A 21,691-nucleotide genomic window follows, 5' to 3' on the forward strand; every position below is an offset into this window, starting at 1 on the left:
ACCAACCCTACATATACCATGCTTTTTCCTATATATCATACTCATGATAAAGTTTAATTTATAAATTAGGCACAGTAAGAGATCAACAATAAGTTCTCTTTGGCAATCCGAATTGCCAGCAACACTACTCTTGTGCTAAATAGTGGCCCCAAAGCACAAGAGATGGGCACAGGTTTCATCAAAATCTGAGTTATCGCTGCTAATTGACCTTATTACTCACTACTCTCAGTCTAAAGAGGTCAGAGGAAACTTGGCTTAGAGGAAGTATGTAGACCCTTTAATAAACTGAACACACATTCATGTAAAAAGCTTTACTGAATTAATAGTGACTTTCTATCATTATGCCTTGTCTAAATTAAAGGGATACTACAAGGATAATTACTATTGTGTGGGGTATGGTGTGAGGCTCCAGACCCACTCTCCGTCTCTACCCTGCCTTGTGCCCTAAGAGGCTGATCTATATGGACCCACATCAACAGACTCCCTTGCCCTCTGGCTTTCAGTTGATTTTGATCAATGGGAGGATGTGGAGGTCAGGGTATTTATTTCCCCAGCTCCCTCCTGCTGAGTGACCTTGGGTTGGTGCATTTCTCTGGTGAAGCGGTCTTTTCCATTCAGCTATTCTGCGTCTTCCCATCACCCCTCCAGGCCTACCGATTGTGTTAGTTTGCTAGGGCTGACATAACAAAGTAACAAACAATGTAACAAAGACTGAGGGCTTGAATAACAAATTTGTTTTCTCTCTGTTCTGGAGGATGGAAGTCTGGGATCAAGGTAGTGGCAGGGTTGGTTTCTTCTGAGGTCTCTCTTCTTGACGGGATAGGTGGCTATTTTCTCCCTGTATCTTGACAGGGTCTTTCTTCTGCGCATGTCTATATCCTAACCTCCTCTTCTCCAAATAGTCACGTTCTGAGGTACTAGGGGTTAGGATTTCAAACAAATTTGGGGGGATGCAATCCAGCCCCTAATAGATGGGAACTGCTCCTGGCCTCTTGCCAGCCCCAGGGGTACCGGGCCATCCTGAGCTGTTTTCCTAAACTCTGCTTACATCTTTGAAAAGTTATCAATTCTCCTCAACTAACTAGTCGGAGTGTATCATCTGCTTCCTGTCCAAATTCTGACTGATACATAGGGGCTCTCCAAAACAGTACACACTAAAAAGGGGACCTCATTCTCAAAATAGTAAGGAAACCCTATATATCTCGGGGAAACTGCTTTCAGATTTAAGCAGGAAAACTATCTTACCAATGCCTTTCTAGGCTCAACGTTTTATTCGAGAGATAACTAAATTCTTTCTTTTTAAGAAACAAGTCACATTTTTATGTGGAATGACATATTTAGATTGGCGCTAACAGGAGAGAGACGGTGGTATTACCGAGCATTACCAAGTACGCTTCCCAACCCCCTTTTCCTATTTGACTTCAGGCTTCAAAACGAAGAAGGCCCTTCCCTACCCAGGCCCCAAAGATCCTTCCAGCATTCACCACCACTCCCAGAGGAGTGGGACAATCCACTCTCTGCCAGCACTGGAATCCCTGTTTGTGAGGCGGAGAGAGTATAGAGAGAAAAACAGCCCTCTCCCTATTTTACGGGCTCACAGCCGTGCCAGATGACCAGGAGAGGACAGAATGCCGACTGTACGCGGCTGAAAAGCGCAGCGCTCAGGCCAGCTCCCTTCCCGAAGCTTACTTTCTCTTCGGGGGTTCCCGGTTAATCGGAAGCATTCACATTCGCAAGGCCTCCTCGCATACCTCTCTCTCTCTTTCCGGAAACATGCCTTTTAATTCTTATAACCGCCTTCCTAGACAGGTATTTTTCACCAGGAGTAAAGCGCCGGCCTCAAGACACACAGCAGGCCCGCAGCCGAGACAACTCGCAAAGCCGGATCGCAGGGAGAAAGGCGGGGCTGCATCCCTCGCTCATACCACGTGGCCTCGCCCGCCGCTCCCGAGCAACTCGGCAGCCGGCGCATGCGCCTTAGGCCCCACCCGCGCGAGCCCGTCACGTCACTGTAGGGGGCGGCGCTTACGACGGGCAGAAGACGCATGCGCCGCGGTCGGTCCCAGTCGGGTTCCAAGGCGGCTGGCGGCGGCGGCGTCTACGTTTCCGTACCGGCGGCTGCGCGGCCCTGGGTGAGTGTGCGGGCGGCCGGGTTGGACGTCGGCGGGGCTGTCTGGGCCCTGTTCGGGCGCCCCAGGCGGCAGCGGCTTCTGGCTGTCATGGGGGCGCCCTCCGCGCGGGCGGCCGGGACCGGCCCTCGGCCGGGCGCGCGCCTTCGGGCCGGCCCACCTGCGGCCGGAAGTGACGGCGCGGCGCCCGCTCACCTGGGCGGGCGCGGGGCCCGGCGTCTGCTTCTCGGCTGTGTCAGCATCAGCCCGGCCCTGTTTGATCTCCATTCCAGTACTGGAGTTATTTGCAAGAGAGAATCGAGGTAAAAACAAGTCAGGCGTTTGGGTATGGATGTAGGCGAGTAGGAGGAGGAGCAGGCGGATTTAGCTGTAACAGTGTTTCCCACGTAGCATCCGTCTTCACCGCTGTCACCCTGTTCCAGGCTGCAGTCAGTGTTCGCCTGGACGTCTCCCTCCCGTCATCTCCTGGTTACACTGTTCCTCCAGTCCGTTATCCATAGAGTAGCCCAGGTGGTCTTTTCCAAACACGAGTTGGGATCACCCTGTTTCAAACTCTTCGGAGTCGCTCCATGGTACTTGGAGTAGGATCCAAGCTCATGCTTTCCCCGGGCGCATGTCACCTAGCCCTTGCCTACCCGTCCGTCTTCGCTTATCCCTGCCCCTCCTCCCCAGCTATGCGCGGATACAACCAGACCTCCGGACCAAGGTCTGATTTCGCCCTCGCCCCAGTGCTCAAAGGGGAGGCCACTGAGGATATTGTTTTCTCGGATGATTAAGCCTTGCAGAGTGGTGGAAGATACTCTCTAAGTTTTACGCAATGAATGGAGTCCTTGTCAGTTCTTTAACTCAGTTATTCGTGTAAAATAGAGTAAAAAATTCTCACTGTGCTCCAGCCTTCTTCCATTTTTCCAAATGCACCAGCTCTGACCAGCCATAGAAATTACATATGTCGTTTCTTTGCGAAATGTTCTCTTTACCTTTGGCCTGATAACTCCTGTTCATCCTTCAGATACTGGCTCCAATATCGCTTTACCAGAGAGGCCTCTCTGACCTCACAGCTACCTCCACAATGTCAGTTAGGTTCCTCTGTTGTTTTGTCCTAAAGAATCCTGTACTTTCCTCTTATAGCAGCTACCGTGATTACATGTGTGTGTAAATATAACAGATAAATACATATTCATATATGTAAATTCGTGTGTGTGTGTAAATGTGTGTCTTTCCCAAGAGACTCGAAGCTCTGTGGGGACGGAAACTAGTTAACCTAGTACATTGTCTCGTGTGATTCTCAAATATTTGTTAAATGGATGATTTATTTCACTTCTGAAGCTCTTTCCCTTCTGATGAGAACTTCCTGTTTTTCAGCTGTCACTCCTAGGAGACTTGCCCTTGGTCCACAGTCACTCTCCCAGTGGTTCCATGACTTCTGTCTGTCTCCCCCTGCCCCCTTATGGCTTGTTTCTTTTTAATTCACCCAGCTTGGACCCCACAGTGAGTTACTTGAACTACTCTCCTCCTCAGCCCATGCCCTTCTGTCCTTCTGCTACTCCTGCTCTGAAATCCCCCACTGATGACATTTCCCCTGGGATTGCTGGTTACTTAGGGAGGAAATTGTACAGCCTTGGGGGTTGTTGGCCATCCGTGGTTTTTGGGGGCCAACCTCAGATGGGCCTTCCACACGTATCACCAACATTTGTTCCCCCTCGGCTTTTCTCTGGTACAGGACATTTATTCCAGATTCTTATTCTTGTCCAGCTCCTATCCCAGCTTTATCCCCTGACTCAGGAAATGCCCACACTTCCTACCTTATAGGATGTTTTTTCTATGCTCCACCTCAGCTCCTCTCCTCTGCAGCTACAAATTTAGGTACAACAGGAGTCATCCTTCTGCCGGAGTCAGAGAAAGATGTGTTGTGCTTTCTGTTTACTTCTGTACTTGGTCTTTCCCTGCTGCTGTCTTGTACAGCTCTCTGTGTAGGTTGTCTCCCTACTCCCCCTCCAGCTATTACATTCTATAGTTTTTCTTGACCTAATTTTCCTCTCCCAACCCCTTATTACCTTATCATTCCAGCTGTCTCCCTTCCGTAGCCAAGCTCCTTAAGTGGGCAGGCTACCCACGTGTGACCTGTTTTTTCATCTACTCACGTCTGAACCTCTTACAGTCTGGTTTCGTCCCCACTCAAACTTATTTTGCTAAGGTAACTAGTGACCTGCTAATTTCCAAATCCACTGGACCCTTTCTCGTTTCTTTATGTGAACTTCTTGTCTTATTTTCCACTTTTAACTATTCCCTCTTCCTCTTTTTCTATTGCTAGGAGTTTTCTCCAGACATCGTTATTTTAACCTTGTCTTTGTATTACAGTATTATTACTTAATATTTTTGATGAATTAATGTCTTTTTTTTTTCAACTGGAAAAGAAATCCTTGGATACATACAAATAAGAGCAATGAAAATAGGATTGTTCAGTTCCAGCTAGTGTGAACGCTCTGAGCTGGAATCCTGCCCTCTCTGTTGAAAATGGAGACTAGCTGATGATAGAGCACCAAACTGATCCTTTCTCCTGAAAGTGATCAGAAGGCCCAGAAAAGGAGGAACTTTCTTACTCCATTGTTCACTTTTAACCTTTTCAATGTTAGCCTCTTCTTACCCTCTTAAAGGGTCCATGGTACCTGTCATAGCCCTGGGACCCCTGGGGCTGTTTGCTCCACTCTTCTGATGCATCCACATGTCTTCCAGACCTTTCTCCTGAGCCCAGATTTGCGTTTCTGACTGCTGCGGGACCTTACTGGCAGCTCATAGACTCTCCACCAGCCCCTTCCCTGCTTCCCGTCTGCTTCCTTTCTGAGATTCTCACTGTCATGAGTGAATTCACCAGTGACTCATTGTCCAGGCCCGACTTCAGACTCCTCTCTGAAGTGTACTTCCTTTCAGGGTATATTGAGCACCTCCCGTGTATCAGACCCTGGGCCGGGTTTTCACATCTTAGCTGTACATGTTTCTTGAGCTCCAGACACAGTGCGTTGTCCCTTCCTCTATGTCCACGTGGCCTCTTGCCTCCCCAACAGACTTGCCCCACTGTGTTATTGATGCGCATCTCCTCCCTATAGAGTGAGCTACTCAGGGCAGGATGACACTAAGATCCTGGCATCTTTGTGTCCCAGGGCTTGACTGCTGGGATTGTTGATTTGATAAAGAATGAGTAGGGCTTATTGGGGGCCCTTGTGGTCATTTCATAGAAATAAAGTTTCAGTGCTGAAAGAAATCTTAGTTTATTCACAGATAAATAAAAAGCAAGGCTGTCTCTTGGTTATTGTGTTGCTTTTAAATGTATTTCTTGGATAGAGTTATATAGGCAACATAGTGAATACATTTTCATTCAAGGAGTTCCTGAGTACCTGGAGTAAAATGTAAAAGTTCCCCTTTATTTCTCCCTGTTCCTTCTGCTTCCTCCTCCCAGTTGTTGCAGGTTGAGCGTGCATCTCCAGTCGCTTGGAATGCGTTCCAGACACACGGCTGAGGATACACAGTTTTTTCAGCATAAATTCGTTCATACTATGTGACCTCACTTTAGAAGATTTTTCTGTCAATACCACTGAAAATACTTAATGCCTCCGTTAAATATTAACAACATGCTACACTAAACATCCTTGTACATGTCTGTTTCTCTGGAATGAATACTTAGTTATGTGCTTTTTAAATATTGATAGATATTGCTAAATCACCTTCCTGGAGAGGTTTACTAGTTTATGTTCCTACCAGCATTGTGTGAGGGTGGATCTTCCTTATCAATACTGGATATTATCAGGCTTTACGTTTTTGCCAACCTGATGGGGGAGAAATTATATTGCGCATTGAAATGGAGTTATTTTTGAGAATGTTTTAATCTTTCTCAGATTCTGATTTTAGTGGTGCTGTTCTCTCTTGTTCAGAGTTTCTGTTTGTTGGAGTAAATGTTCAGCCTAAAAGTTTCTAGTGTCAGATTTGTACAGAAGCTCTCTCCTTACATCAGTAAATCTGTACATTACCGTGGATCGTGTTGCTGTAATGTAAACCACTTGTGCCATAGTGCAGTGAAGATGCTGACTTGGAGACCGGCATGCAGTCACATGGCTTCAGCTGATTTGGAGGAGGCTGGGCGTCCCTCAGGGTGTTATTGCCAGCTTTCTTAGCTGGCAGCCCAAGTTGTCCTCTGTTAATGATACTGCAATTTTTCTTCTTTTTGTTTGGTGAGTTTTTCTTATCTATTATCAGAACTGGAGAGGATTATATAATTTGAGCCCTTTTAAGAAAACTTATACTTGAAAACTTGAATTTCTGTAATTGGAGGATGATCAATTGATTTTTTGAGAAATCAGTCTGCTTTAACTATAAAACGTTTAAGAAGCTATATAAATATCAATTCTATGTTACCAAAAGGCTTACTGAAATTTTTTTTTCTTTTAGATAGTCTGTAGAGGATGCCAAATGAGAGAATCCCCCACTCAAATCAGCCTCAGGAGCAAGAGTGTGTACAGAGTCAGTGTGTCAGTAGTAATGAAGACATGGCAATCAAGCAAGAACGTGATGGCAGTGTGGAGGGGGAGGGGAGCCTCCCCTCTTGTTCCTCTGCTAATGGACCATCCGCTTCCGCCGAGGGGTGTCCGTCAGAAGTTCCGAGGAGAGGGCCGGCCCTGCTGCACATTGACAGGCATCAGATCCAGGCGGTGGAGCCGAGTGCGCAGGCCCTTGAACTGCAGGGCTTGGGTGTAGATGTCTATGACCAGGACGTGCTGGAGCAAGGTGTGCTGCAGCAGGTGGACAGCGCCATCCACGAGGCCAGCTGCGCGGCCCAGCTCGCTGATGCGGAGAAGGAGTACCAGTCCGTCCTGGATGACCTCACGTGAGTGTAGACCCTCTCTCTGATTGCAGAGTTTGTTTGCATATGACGGAGAGATTCAGATAACAGCTGCAGTATTCCAGCAACTTAGGAGATTTATAGCACCTCTTATTTGGAGAATGGAGTCAGTAAGCGCAGTCCGCGACCTTGTGTTCAAACTCCAGCCCTTTTCCCAGGGGCAGCATTGTCCACAGTAGTTAGGGTCTCAGTCTAGCTCACAACAGCCTGTTTATGCTGATGTCCTGGAGGGAAGTACTGTTCTCAGTGCCCCAGAGCTCACAAGCATGTGCACAAAGTGGTTCTCAGGAGAAGTGTACCCAAAGTTCTGATGTGTCCTGTTCAACGTGCAAGGAACACATCCGCCCTCTCACATTTTCCTCTGTGCTATAGTGTTTTTTCCAGTTTCTTGACTGAGTGTCAGTCTTTTGGTAAGTTTTCAGATTTGCATTTCTAGAAATAATCAGAAACAGCTCCCTGCTTTTCCTTTCTTCTGCCTTCCTTTTGACTTTATAAGGAAAGATGACGTCCTGTGGAGACTTTATTTGTGTTTTAGGAGAGAGCCAAACGTGGGCTCTGTTGAACGTTACACAGTGGTGGGAAGCGGGAGTGGAGGACTGAGCTCACTCCCCATTGCCAGTCTGCCCTCCCTTGGCCAGGGTTCTAGGCAGGGGGCAAGCAAGAAAGAGAAGGGAAGGACCGGGTGGGAGGATGGTGCAGTCCCAGATGGGGGCGGCTGGGGGAGGGGAGAGGAGGAAGGAACATGGACTGTTGGCTCCCCCGTGGGGAGGCCATGGTACAGGTGGCTGTGGCACTTAAAGGATGTGTTTTGTGCTAGCAGTTTCCTGGTGTTGTTCTCTTGGCCTCTTGAGTAGCAAGAGTTCTCAAATAGCTATAGTCTGACCTTCAAGTGTGAGGACCTCGATTCCTTATAATGAACACCTTTTACGTTTGACCTTGGAAGTGTGTCCACTGCTTACAGAGGTCACAGAGCAGAGTGCTGCAGAGTCACAAGGCAGGCTAACACTAGACGGATGGTGACATCTGGTCCTTAGACTGCCAGTAATAACATTGATTGATAACATGTTTTATCCTTGCATTGATAGTGTTTTATCCTGAAATACACAAAGGATACAAATAGCAAATTACACACGTGTCAAGATTGAATTTGTGTTTTGAAAGTTGGGAGTTAGAATTCAGTGGTGTCTGTTTTAGGAGCAATGTATTATAAATTGATTTTTTTTCTTTGCACTACAAAGTGTAATGCTACAGCAAATAAGCCTTCCAGTCATGCAAAAGAAAAATATTGTCACAGATGTCTAACTTATATAAGAAAATGTTTAAGCATTTTCAGTTCTTTTCCAAACTTTGGGAGACTTCCCTAATGGGCTTTAAAAACCCATGTATGGGTTGTTGATAATGGGGGAAGCTATGCATGTTTGGGACAGGGGATATATAGGACATCTCTGTGCCTTCCTCTCAGTTTTGTTATGAACCTAAAACTCTCAGAAAATAAAGTCTTTAAAAAAAACCACACAACCGTATATGCGTTTTTTCATATAAAAGGACAACTTATTGCACATTGTTTTAGCAGTCTCTTAAATAAAGTAGACACTTAAAATGCTTATGGAATGAATGAATCAGCTTACAAATGGGAATGTGCTGATTTAAATAAGGCAGATAACAGAAAAACACTAGTAGACATCTGAAACTTGTGACAATCCTTCAGGTTCTCTTTGTGGCCAACAAGAATATGCATGCTGGTTTAGTTGCTTTTATCCTTTAGTTAATAAGAAGTAAAAAGGACATGTATTTAGCATTTCTGTCTTTATATTGAACTATAAAACATGTTACCAGAGTGGAAAATAGACGTTCTATCTTATTTTTCAGGTCATGTACGACATCCCTAAGGCAAATCAATAAAATTATTGAACAGCTTAGCCCTCAAGCAGCCGCCAACAGAGACATCAACAGGAAACTAGACTCTGTAAAACGACAGAAGTATAACAAGGTGATTCTGAATAACGCATTAAATATTGCATTTTTGAAAAAGTCATCCTTTAGGCTCATTTAGTATTTAGGAAGTATTCTGAAAAGTACTTAAAAGATGTAAGGCAAATATTTATAATAGAAAATTTTGTGCTCCTTTTGTATGTTTAATTTTTCAGCTGTTTCCCTTTAACATCCTGTGTTAAAGAGTATTTTTAAAAATACACACACACACACACACACACACACACACACGTATTTGATAAGAAGTGCCCCCTTAGGCTTTGCCTGCCTCCTCCCTCATGTCTGCTTTGATGGTCTGCCTTGCTTCACCATTTTCTTTGACCACCCTAGCCTCCTCTTGGGCATGCCGGCCTCTCACTCAGGCTCCTTGTCTTGTGTGAACATGCGTTTTTTCTGCTGAGCTCCTGTTTGCACTGGTTGTGCACGCTCTGTTTCCTGTTGGTGCAGCCATCACCCCTCACACACTTATGCTCACTGTTCCGAGAGGCTGGCCTTGGCTGTGCCAGTCATCACCTAGCCACGCTGACCGGGTCTGTGCTCGGGGGTAGAACTTAAGGGTGGGGGAATATCTATTACTTAAGACATTGTTTTTATGAGGTTTGAGACACTTGTTAGAATTTATGTGTGCTTTGTGAAAATATATTGCCGTAGATAGGCGTGCCTGACTAGTTTTGATGGTTTTATTCTGCCATCCCGAATGACTGACAGATGTCATCATGCTTGCGGTTGGTTCAGTGCAGTGAGTAGAGTCCTTGCATCTCTGATTCAGCTCTGCTGAGGGGGGGTGTGTGGAGACTCCGTTCCTCCTTTTGCTTTCCACTTACCAGTCCATCATCTTCACCACCTGGTCTTCTCTCACCTCACCTCCAGAGTAGCCGCCCAAAGGTCCGAGCTAGCAGTGGCCTAAGGCAGCCAGAGTCTCCCCAAAACAGGGAGGGGGGCATCTTGCCTTTTGTGGGAGCGTGTGGATCAACGTGCAGAGACCTTCTCTGACCCTGGGCTTCTAGTGGGCTGGGGTTTGAAGGAGCGCAGAGGACCAAACTTTAGGCCACTTTACGTACTAGTCTTAACTCGATTGTACATCCTCTTTTTCCTTAGTAGCTCTTTCATGATTAGAGATAGACTGTTCAGAGAGAAAGGCTGTTTTAAATGAGACTTTGCTGAGAGAAGGAAAGACTCCAAGAGGAAAATGAATTGCAGATCATCACAACTTGGCATTTGCATTCAGGATTTCCCCTCGCCCTGCGCTTATTTGGCAGTTAAACATTCTTGACCTTGGGAAGAACCAGGTCCCACAGGCCGGGTTAATTGGGGAAGATAGGAATGGCCCCAGATCTGAGCTCTGATGATATAGAGGGAGGCAAGACAAGGAGGCGTCTGGGTGAGTGGGGTAAAAGAGTGTCAGAATAAATTTTCCTTTTAAAATGTTGTGGTTGTGTAGAATACTATAAAGGACAATATGGTAGGTTGTCCAAGGGGGCTGACACTTTCAACTGTCTGAACGTTTGAACAAATGTGTTTGTGTTTCTTATCCATGCAGCCTGTTGACCTCATAGCCCCCGGCTGCTGAGGTCAGAAACACACAGAAGTTTAGTGATTGCTCCAGTGAGTAAGGGGGCAGCCGAGTAGACATTTCTACCTCCAGAGTCAGCGGAGAGTCAGAACACGTGAACCCCAGTGCTCGGCGTACAGAAAGCTGTGCCGCTGCTCTGGAGTGCAGGTGGGGACAGGGATGCGCGCCTGGTGGCAATACTTTGAGGGCTGTTTCCTGCTAGAAAAGTGGCAGTTTCTCAAATAAGATTCTTGATAGTAATAGTAATGTGTGGAATTTATTTTTATTTTGCTCCTGATTAAAGTTTTTCAATTTTATAATGCTGTCTTTTGTATCTAACAATAAATTACTTCATTGCCATTTTGTGTGTTGAACATTTACCATTTAAGGAACAACAGCTAAAGAAGATCACAGCAAAACAGAAGCGGCTCCAGGCCATCCTTGGAGGAGCAGAGGTGAACATTGAACTCGATCATGCTGGTCTGGAGGAGGAGGCTGCAGGTGAGGATGCTGGGAACAATGCCACTGTGTTTTTGAACTGATCCTAGGCCTGACGTCAGGAGGGTGTCTCTTCTGTCCCAGCCTGGGTTTTGAGAAAAATACATTTCTTTGCCTTAGTGTCAAAACAGATTTAGGAAAATTTTATTCTCTACAGTGTACCTGCAGAACCAAGTCTTTTTAAGTCACGGGGTAAAATTTTTAGAGAATGGAAGTAAAGGTTTAACTCAGTCTACTGGAGGCTGCTGGTGCACATTTAGTATTATGTTTAATAAATTAGAAATCTTAACATTCTTGTATAGTTAATTTCATGAAGGCAGCTAACATCTTGATTGAACTACATTTTGTGAGCCCAGCATCATTAATGAACATTGTTAAAACTGCTTTCGCATACCTTTTTGGGACATATTGGGCAGACTTTCCAAGCATCAGTTCTGTTGTTTAAGAAAAGACATCTTCATTCAGGTTATACCGTGGCTGTGATTTTGTTTATGTCACTACCTTGGATGGATGTCTTTTGGAAAACCTTTTGGGAAAATGCATAAGCTTTGAAATGCAGTGTCTTTTAGTCAGTGTTTGTGTATGCATGTTTAGAAATTGGTAGCCATTCAGTCATTTATTACTTGAAATATAGATTAAGGCTTCTTAGCATTAAAGCTATTGAAGCAAATATTTTCTACTAGCTTCAGAAGTTTATTTAATAAGACAGAATTATGAAGAATTAATTGAGATGATAGAAAAAATATTAGATATGCTTTTAAAGTTCAGTCTCAGAATCCATTGCGCCTACGACCAGTGCTTTCTGCACCTGAGGTACCATATTTCTCACAGGTAACAGACCTTTGTTCCTGCCTGTCTGCCTAAAACGTGCTGCTGGCTTTCACCTCCTGTTGCTTCTTTGGTAAAACTTTGCCCGGGATTCAAAGTTACTTCCACAAATCCACAGCCCCTTGTCACCTGTGCTCCACTTGGCCTGTCTGGAGCAGCTGATGCTTCTGTGCCTTCTGGGGTCCCTGTCTCTCTCCTGGTTTTCCTTTCAGTCCTCTCACCATTTCTGATTAGTTATTTTTGGCCAGCTTTTCTGGCTTTATCTTAAATGTTGCTGATTCTCAGCATAATAAGATAATAAGAGGATGAGCCCACTTCTTGTTGTACTGCCTCTCCCTGGATAATCGCAGTCACTCCCCATGGTGCTTGTGGCCACCTGAGTTCTAGTATTTTACAAATCTGTAGACTCATGGCCTTGCCCTTTTTCTGAGCTCCTGGTGCCTGTTATATCTCTCCATCAGACGCCAGCCAACACTTGAGACTCCTGGTCTCTCTCATTGCGCTCCCTCCTCCGCCCTTTCTTGTCCCTGGTGCCCTCTGCCCTGTTGGGGGGCAGTAGCACAGAGTGTCAAGGAGCACAGGCTTTGGGCGCTCCAGCTCTGCGTTACCCAGGTGTGGATGTTGGCTGCGTTCCTTAACCTTGCCAAGTCTGTCTTGAACCCACGAGATAGAGATAGTATAGTAGGCCTTCATTTCCCCTGTTCTCCACATAGTGAGCCATTTCATAAGTTGTTATCAGGATTATCTTATAAAGAATCCTTTTCTGGAAGTGGTGGGTCAACTTTGCAGCAGTTGGCTTTGCTCCTCTGATCTGGGATGAGACCAGATGTTCACTATCACTTTTTATATTCAACATTGGACTGGACAGTCTAGTAATGAAAAAAAATAAAAACCATAAGGATTGGGGTTGGCCCTGTGGTGTAATGGTTAAATTCACATGCTCCATTTTGGCAGCTTGGGGTTCATGGTTTTGGATCCTGGGTGTAGACCTACGTGCCGCTCATCAAGCCATGCTGCGGAGGCGTACCACATACAAAATAGAGGAAGATTGGCATAGATGTTAGCTCAGGGCCAATCTTCCTCACGCCCCACAAAAAAGTAGTAGTATAAAGATTAAAGAGAAGAGATAACCATCATCATTCACAGAATACATGATTGTTTACGTAGAAAATCCAAAAGAATGGACAGTCTGTTGGAATTAATATATGAATTTAGCAATATCATTGAATATAAGGTCAATACACAAAAATCAGTCATATTTCTATAGCCCAGCAAAAACAAAAAATAAAATTTAATAAAAATGCCAATTATAATCGAAATTAAATACCTCGAAATAAGTCTTGGCAAAAAAAATCTGGTTTTCTGCAGTGCTTTTTACTTTAAAACTATAAAATGTAGTTAAAAAGTTAGAGGTCTTAAATGGGAAGATACACCATGGTCATGAGTCGGAAGATATGATATTGTAATGATGTCAGTTCTATCCATCTATAGTTTCAATGCAACCCCAGTATAAATTTTAGGGGGTTTTTTTGAGGAAGAGAATGTGGGTGGGAAGTGTAGGATGAGGGTGGAGGACGTTAACAAACTGATTCTGAAAGTTATATAAAAATGCATTGGGCCAAGAGTAACCAAGGCAGTCTTGAAGAAGAACAAAATATCAACACTTGTTATCAAGTTAAGTAATTAAGACAGTGTGGTATTGGTGCAAGGAAAGACAATTAGACCAATGGGACAGAATAGAAGGTCCAGCAAACAGACCCTCCGTATATGGTCACTTGATTTATGACAGATGTGGCCCTGCAATGCTGTGCATAAGAATCATCTTTTCAATAAGTGTGCTAAGTTAATCCACATGAAGATAAGATGAATCCTGTCCCATTACACCATGTACAAAAATAAATTCCAAATGAATTGTAGATCTAAATGTGAGTGGTAAAACAAAGCTTTTAGAATATAACATTGAAAAACATTTTCATGATCTTGGAGCAAAGACTTAAGACAAAAATGCTCACTGTAAAGGAAAAGATTTGCAAATGAACTATATTACAACTAAGAACTTCTGTTCATCAAAGGATAGCAGTAAGAGAGTGAACAGGCAAGCTGCAGAGTGGGAGGAGATGTTTGCAGTACATGTGTCAATCAAAGGACTTGAATCTGGAAGCTGTAAAGAACTCCTAGAAATTTTTCCTTTTTAAGGCAAACCACCTATGAGAAAAATGGGTAAAAGACTTGAACATTTTCTTTAAAAGAGGCCATCCAAAAGATCCATAAATCTATGGAAAGGTACCCTAGTTCCTTAGTCATCAGGGAATACAAATCAGAACCACAAAGTGGTACTGCTTCACACCTACCAGAATAGCCAAAATGGAATGGCAGGGGTGTGGACCAACTGAAGCTCTCGAACACTGGGTGGAACTTCAAATTGATAGGACCACTTTGGAAAAGTGTTTGGCACTGTCTATTAAAGCTTAACATACCCAAAGAATTATATACATCTATTACCAAAGAATGTATGCCAGAATTTCATAGCCTTATTCCTAGTAGCCAAAACCTGGGAACTACACAAACGTCCATTAACAGTGGGATGGAAAAATTGTATGTAGTTTCATAACAGAACACTAACAGCAATGACAGTCAACACACTGCAACTATAATCAACAAAAAGTGTGAATCTCATGAGCGTGACGTTGAGCAAAAGAAGCCAGACACGACCTTTCCGTTCACCGAAAGTTCAAAGCCGGGTACAGCTTGTCTATAGTAGTGTTAATAATCAGGTCAGTCATCATCTTGGGGTGCAGTAGAGGCCAGGAGGCACCATGAAGAGCACATCTAGGGGTGCTAGTAATTCTGTTTCTTGATCTGGATGCTGGTGTATGGGGATTTTTTTCCTGAAAATTCATTGAATTGTACACTTAGGATTTGTGTACTTTCTAATGTGTGTTTTTCTTCACCATAAGTTTAATGAAAAACTCTCTGTGGCGTTATTGGCCTACAAGAAACATATTTTAGCATATTGATTCTTTCCTGTTAAGCTTTCCTTCTTTTGGCATTTTGGCTTTTGGTAAAGTAATTTTGCCAGAGATTAATTTCAGCTAATGAAAGGGATGATTTCTGGGTGACTTTGTACCATTATGGCATAACTTCCCATTTTAGTCATCTCTTCAGGCAGTTAACTTCACCCATCTAACACAGTGTGTCCATTAGACCTTTTGGCAGTGATGGAAGTGCTGTCTGTGTTCTCCGTTATGGGAGCCATTAGCCTCGTGTGTCTCTTAAGCACTTGAAATATAGCAGGTGCAACCAAGGAACTGAATTTTCAGTTTAAATTTAAATAACTATGTGGTGACTGTCGTATTGGGGGTGGAGAGCTAACGTTTTTACCAATTAGGTGCCTGCTGACTTTTTAAGTGTCTATTTCTAGTTTTCTCCTGTCTCTTGAATTTCAGTCCATCAGAATGCTGGTGTGAGCAATGACACCGGAAGCTTGGGAGATTGCTTCCTGATGGACTACCTTTAATTAATAAGGAAACTCAGCTAAATGTATCTCTCTGTATGTTACGTATGAATACCTCTGTCTTGGATGCACAGAGAGTATATTTATAATGCAGTATTTTGGAAGAAGTTCTTTTGGGCGGGAGTACGCTTTAGCACATCAATGATTTTTTTTTAATATGAGTTATTTGTAGGTGCCTAGTGTTGATTGAATAAGTGAATACATCTGTTGTCCTCCTGGACAGTTTCACGCAAGTGCCCAATGCCTGTCATCCTCTTTCAGAACCGGGGCCGTCCTCTCTCGGCAGCATGCTCATGCCTGTCCAGGAGGCTGCTTGGGAGGAGCTGATCCGCACTGGCCAGATGACACCTTTTGGTACCCAGATCCCTCAGAAACAGGAGAAGAAGCCTAGAAAACTGATGCTCAATGAAGCATCGGGCTTCGAAAAGTATTTGGCAGATCAAGCGAAACTGTCTTTTGAAAGGAAGAAGCAAGCTTGTAATAAAAGAGCAGCTAGGAAAGCTCCGGCTCCCGTCACTTCTGAGCTGATCCCAACGCTCAGTGAAAACAAACCAGACGAGAGAAGCAGAGTTCTCTCGAAAGCAGATAAGCGCTTGAAGAAGCGCATCGGGAAACTCCAGAAGAGGGCTCTTCAGTTCCAGGGGAAGGTGGGGTTGCTAAAGAGAAGGAAGCCCTGGGAGTCTGATGTGAGGCCAAAGGCAGAGGGGGACTCCGAGAGTGAAGAGTCTGAGTACTTGCCCACGGAGGAGGAGCAGGACGAGGCGGCCGGGGCCGACCTGTCTGGAGAGGGCACCGACTGTGAACTGAGGCCTGTGCTCAAGCGCCCGAAATGGCCGAAGAAGGTCACAGTGCAAGAGATTGACGATGACTTTTTTCCAAGTTCGGGGGAAGAAGCTGAAGCTACAGGAGGAGGAGGAGGTCGGAAAGTAGTGAAATGCCGAGACGACGGAGATGAAGATTATTATAAGCAGCGGTTAAGGTCAGTCTGCACAGATTGTAAACTGGTTGTCTTGCTTGCTTTATCTTAGGCGGCAGGTTTATTAATAAGTAAGAGTTCTAGATCCTGCTGAATATGTTAGACCCCTGTTTGTCCTTAGCCCGCTACAGCCAGCTCCTCAGTGGAGCTGACTCAGATGCTGCTTCCAGGTCTTCATTCAGATTTGGGGGCCAGTCTCAGAAGAAAGCTCAGGGGAAGGGCTGGGCAGGAGGCACGCAGAGGACTGGAGCGTGAGCTGTGTGCCTTTCCCTGAGGGTGGCTGCCCTGCAGCCAGGCTCAGGGAGGAGAAGGCAGGCTTGTGTGGTGTCTGCTGGGGGGCTGGTTTTTGCTTTTGAAGCAGGAAAGTAATTTTACAGGTCTTCCTTTCCAAAAAAGCTGAAATTTAAGCTTTAGCATGGGAAAGAATAAGCTTGCTTTCTTAAATCCCTCCTTCCTTGTCTTGAAACAGTAGTTATCTACAGAATTATAAACCACTGTGGTACCAGAAATGTGCTTTGTATGCACAGCATACTCTTCTTGTGCACTGTCCTTTTTTACACTCGAGGCTCACTTTGGCTCTTGTTTCTGTGACTCTGTCAGTATGTGATGCAGGTAAGATAAAAGGGAAGGTTTGGGGCCAGACCCGTGAAGTAGTGGTTAAGTTCAGTGTGCTCCACTTCGGCAGCCCAGGTTCATGGATTCAGGTCCCAGGTGTGGACCTACACCACTCGTCAGCCATGCTGTGGTGGTGACCCTCATACAAAATAGAGGAAGAATGTCACAGATGTTAGCTCAGGGCCAGTTTTCCTCAAGCAAAAAAAGAGGAAGGTTGGCAATAGATGTTAGCTCAGGGCGAATCTTCCTCAGCAAAAAATAAATAAAAGGGAAAGTGACCATGTTTTGAACTCAGTATTGCAAATTGTCACACATTTTTTTGTGAGCCAAGAGAAACAGTTTGTCCGCTGCAGGTTTCTCCACCATGTCCCTCGGAGCATGACATGGCACTACCATGTCTTGAGTGTCGTACATTAGCTTACTAAGAGCGCTAAGAGACTGAGAGGGATAGAGGAATTTGTTTAACAGATTACTTTTTTAGTATTTGCTCCCAGGATGGCTTTTTCCCCAATCCTTAACAATTTTTTCTTATTGCTCACTGGAGGGAGACCTAGTTGATTGTATTTCCTCTAGCTTTCCACTGGCCTTTGTGAATGAAGATTGATCTGATAGTTTTGCTTCTGTTATTTAGAACTGCTAATGACCCACATCCATTCCTTAATCTTTTAAAAATAGATGCAGCATACTCTTTTTACAAAAAATTTGGGGACCCGTGACCTAAATCCAGCTCTTCAGAGCTGTTACACTCACATTGTAGTAGTACCTTGTGTAGTAATACATGGATGAGGATTGGCTTAAATGTGTCCTTTCTCATTGCAACTTTGAAGTTATTTTGTACATTTAGTATCTGTAAAGTTGTTTGAGGGCTATTTCTCAACGCTTGCACAGCGAGCAGTGTTGGGCTTTTTCTTAACTACTGTAGAGAATTAATAAAAGTGTTAATCTCAACATATTGATTACAGATGGAGCAATACATTCTCCCCATTAAATTGGATCAATATTAAATATATTTTAAATATATCAGTATTTTGATCAAGAGCATTTTATTTTGATTGAATTTTAAATATGGGTTTTTTAAATTCATGGCAATAAGTTTTTCTTAATGTCAAGATTGTAAAACTGTTATTTCCAAAGCCATATCATAAGCTGTTGTTTTTTTGCTAAAGTTACAGTGAAATCTCAAATGAATTTCAGAAATATCAATAACTCTAATTGCCGCCAAAATACTATAGCTCTTAAAATTTTATAGCTACAGTTATTAAGGCTGTTAAACTGCGTACATCCACATTGCAGTGTTTGTACTGCATCTCCTTTGGTACTCTTTGGATTGGGGGATGTTAAAAGAAAAGAAAATGCTCAGGATTGAGGAGCATATTAAGAACATTTGAGAACTTGCAGTCACTCTTTATGTTTTATTACTTCTTGCTGATATTTGTAGACAGATTGAAATTGTAACGACATTCCCTTGAATGAAGAAAAAGACCTTTAGGATTTCTTATATTAGCCATGGCTTGATGACAGATCAGAATAAAGCTCCATATAGTTCACAACATAGAAACTGAGTTTTTCTGGTTTGAATTTAATGGTTAGAATTTAGGAATATATACCAGGCTAGGCACATTTTATTAAACTTAAATGTGTGTTGGTTATAGCCCTATTAATTATGATGCTCTTTTAAACTCTCGGAAGTAAAAGTGGGTGACTCTTGGCTGTCTCATCCCGTTTATTCTTTCAACTTAGAGTTATGGTCTTTCCTTAGCTCTCAGTTAGTCCTGACGGGGTATCTGTTATTAGCTGATGCTCAGTGGAAATTTCCTCTCAAGCCTTTACTATAGCTTAATCTCTTCTGGAACTGGATAATAACACACATGATCCTACTTTCTCTGATTTAGCCTAAGACCTCAGATCAGCCTTTCAGGTTTTAACCTGCTCATGTATTTTGCCTTCCCCACCTTCTTGCCCTGCTTCCTTGTCTGTACTCCGTTTCATTTGGAGGCTGTCTCCTCAGTGGTGGTCCCTGATGCTCACACTTCTGACAATGTACTAGGATGGATGAGCCACTTCTTAGAAATGAATACTCTGTCGTTTCTTATTCATGTCAGTGGTAATCAGATCTTATAAAACACCCATTATTTTTTCATTTTCATTTTGTGGTACTAAAGTTTCCATTAGTATATGGCTTTCAGTTGTGAGGTTTAGCTCTTTCTTAAAATATATTGCTGCTTTAGAAAGCCTAGGGTGTGGGAGCTCCAGGAGCGAAATAAAGACTTAATAGAAGTCACACACATTCGGTGTTTGAGTGATGTGTGTCCCTGACTTACATGTCACTTATCTTGTCCAGTCTGTACAGCGAGGACAGCCCAGAATGGCCAGGAAGACCAAACATTTCATATGTGCTCCTTTCCCCTCCGCAGATCAAAGATCAGCCGTCCTTGTTCCTCGATCTTGTTGATTCATTTTCCACTCGAGATGAGAGGTCAGCTCCCATTGCATCTTCTTTGCCCTCACTGCATGAATGCATGTCTGCATTCTAGGACTGGCTTCTAGGGTTTCTGGCAAAGAATTTGCAGTCTTTTAGCGGGGGTCATGGGCACAAGTAGGACCTAACCAGTGTGAGGGGACTAATGAATTCAGAGTGAGGCGTTCTGGGTAGACTGTGGAGGAGGTCCATCGGAGCACGGGGCCCTGTCTGTTGGCGAGTTCAGATATGTTGATATGGACTTTAGGATGCAGCTAAAAACTTGCCACCTTGCCCCACAACTGCAGGTGCGTCATTGAAAAGGAAAAGTTGCTTTGCTTTGGAGGCTCATGTTTCCTCAGGGGTCTCTTGGATTTCCTTGGAGACTGGTGTGGTGTCCGTGGTATGCAGAGAGGCCCAGTTGCTGAGCTGTCCACGTTAGGACGGGGAGGGCATGTAGCCCCTGCCTCGCCGGCCAGCTCCCATCTTGGACAGTGGCAGTCTGTGCAGGGGGAGGCTGGGGCCCTGTTTGGGTTCCCTGGGAAAGAGTGCCACAGTCCATTAGTGATGTCTCCCTGGGGTTGTGGACCATGGAGGGGAAGCAGCAGCATGCATGCCAGCCGTTTGCCAACCTTGAGATATAACACAGACAAAAAAATGTCACCAACTCTTGCCTCTTCTGCCAGCAGTGGTCAGTGCTGCTTGGGTGAGGCTTGGGTATAGGTCAGGTGGCATCCCAAGTGAGAGACTGCCCTTCTGAAGAAGTCTTGTCTCCTTCTGGCCTGCCTAGAGTTAGCTTTTATAATTGGACTTACACCCATACCTTAAAGCTCTTGTTTCTATTTCCATTTGGCAGCCATTATTGTTGAAGTTGCTAACCTAACAGCCTCTGTTTCCTTGGCAACAAGCATAGCCTAAAGCCAAGGTTCCCAGCCCTGGGGCGGATTCTTCCCCTAGGAGCCCAGCTATTGGAGGTGCTGAGTCAGCATGTCTAGCATGGGGCTACTGGACAGTGATTTTAAAACTTTTCCAGGTGATTCTGATGCGCTGTCAACTTTGGGAACTACTTGATGTGTATAAGTCGATTTTATGTAGTCTTTTCTGAGCCTGTAGCTTTTGGCACATTCGGTTTGTATATCTCTAAAATCTACGTACCCTGCACGATTGTGTTTATGTAGGAGAGGGCCTAGAGAGGAACTTTGGGGTCGGTTCACTCAGCTAAATGCTGTAGGTAACAGATCATTTGGTTCTTATCAGGGCATGTGCCTCAGAATTGCCTGGGAAGCATCCTCAGGGCTCGGCCTGGAGCAGCTGAGGCCGCAGGGCAGGGTGGGAGGTGCTGGGCCGTGCCCTTGCACTTGCACTACATTTCATTCCAGTCTTTGATCCTATGCATACATATCTTCCAATTGTTATAATTATGATAGGCTGTACAGCGCTTTATCGTGGCCCTTTCAAGTTGATCGACTTGCTCATGGTCTCACTGTTAAGAGAGAGAGCTGGGGGTTGAAGCCAGGACAGGGTTGTGGAAATGCCAGTTTCCATCCATCTGTGGAATTGGGTGGAATGTGCAGTATCTAGATGTGACCACAAGGTGGTGCCAAGAATCAGCGCATGGTGTCTCCACCTCCCTGGACTGGAAACCAAACCAAAAACCGAAGGCAGGCATCTGGGAGTTGGTTGAGGATTTGGGGAGATTGCTAGGGAGTCTGGAAGACCTGACAAGGATGGTGTGAATTGGGGTAGAAGATTTGCCTCGTGATCTAGTGTAATCTGAGTCTGTAGTCATGGTGCTTGTTGATGTAACTGATTTTTAATATGTTTTTTTTTTTTTAAAGATTTTATTTTTTTCCTTTTTCTCCCCAAAGCCCCCCGGTACATAGTTGTATATTCTTCATTGTGGGTCCTTCCAGTTGTGGCACGTGGGACGCCGCCTCAGCGTGGTTTGATGAGCAGTGCCATGTCTGCGCCCAGGATTTGAACCAACGAAACACTGGGCCGCCTGCAGCAGAGCGTGCAAACTCAACCACTCGGCCACGGGGCCAGCCCCAAGTTTTGAATATGTTTTTGACCTTAAACGTTTTTCTTTTCTTCTGCCCCATTTTTTGCTTTATTTTATGTGAATAATTTTGAATTTAAAAGGGCTAATGACTCTATTCATTGTGTACATCTTACAGAATATCTTTAATAATCCACAAGGCTTAGTCATCTGGTAAAACAGTATGTTCATTGTCCTCC

The 21,691-nt window shown here is 44.4% G+C and overlaps 1 protein-coding gene across 8 annotated transcripts in view; it reads left to right on the plus strand.

The window, feature by feature from the left end:
* The first annotated feature begins 1,805 nt into the window (after positions 1–1,805).
* The window catches only part of ERCC6 (ERCC excision repair 6, chromatin remodeling factor), a 72,222-nt gene continuing 52,336 nt past the window's right edge, over positions 1,806–21,691 (plus strand). The window contains exons 1-6 of one of the 8 annotated variants that reach the window (XM_070615259.1): positions 2,037–2,132; positions 6,570–7,005; positions 8,890–9,010; positions 10,553–10,732; positions 10,954–11,065; positions 15,666–16,383. In XM_070615259.1, coding sequence (XP_070471360.1) covers positions 15,692–16,383 — 692 coding nt within the window. In that variant the 5' untranslated portion in view covers positions 2,037–2,132; positions 6,570–7,005; positions 8,890–9,010; ... (1 more) ...; positions 10,954–11,065; positions 15,666–15,691. Of the gene's footprint in view, positions 2,432–6,569; positions 7,006–8,889; positions 9,011–10,552; positions 10,733–10,953; positions 11,066–15,665; positions 16,384–21,691 lie in introns of all 8 variants that reach the window. The other 7 variants (XM_070615253.1, XM_070615265.1, XM_008521989.2 and 4 more) reach the window with 7 other exon arrangements.

Source organism: Equus przewalskii, chromosome 1 (genome assembly GCF_037783145.1).
Source record: "Equus przewalskii isolate Varuska chromosome 1, EquPr2, whole genome shotgun sequence".
NCBI lineage: Eukaryota > Metazoa > Chordata > Mammalia > Perissodactyla > Equidae > Equus > Equus przewalskii.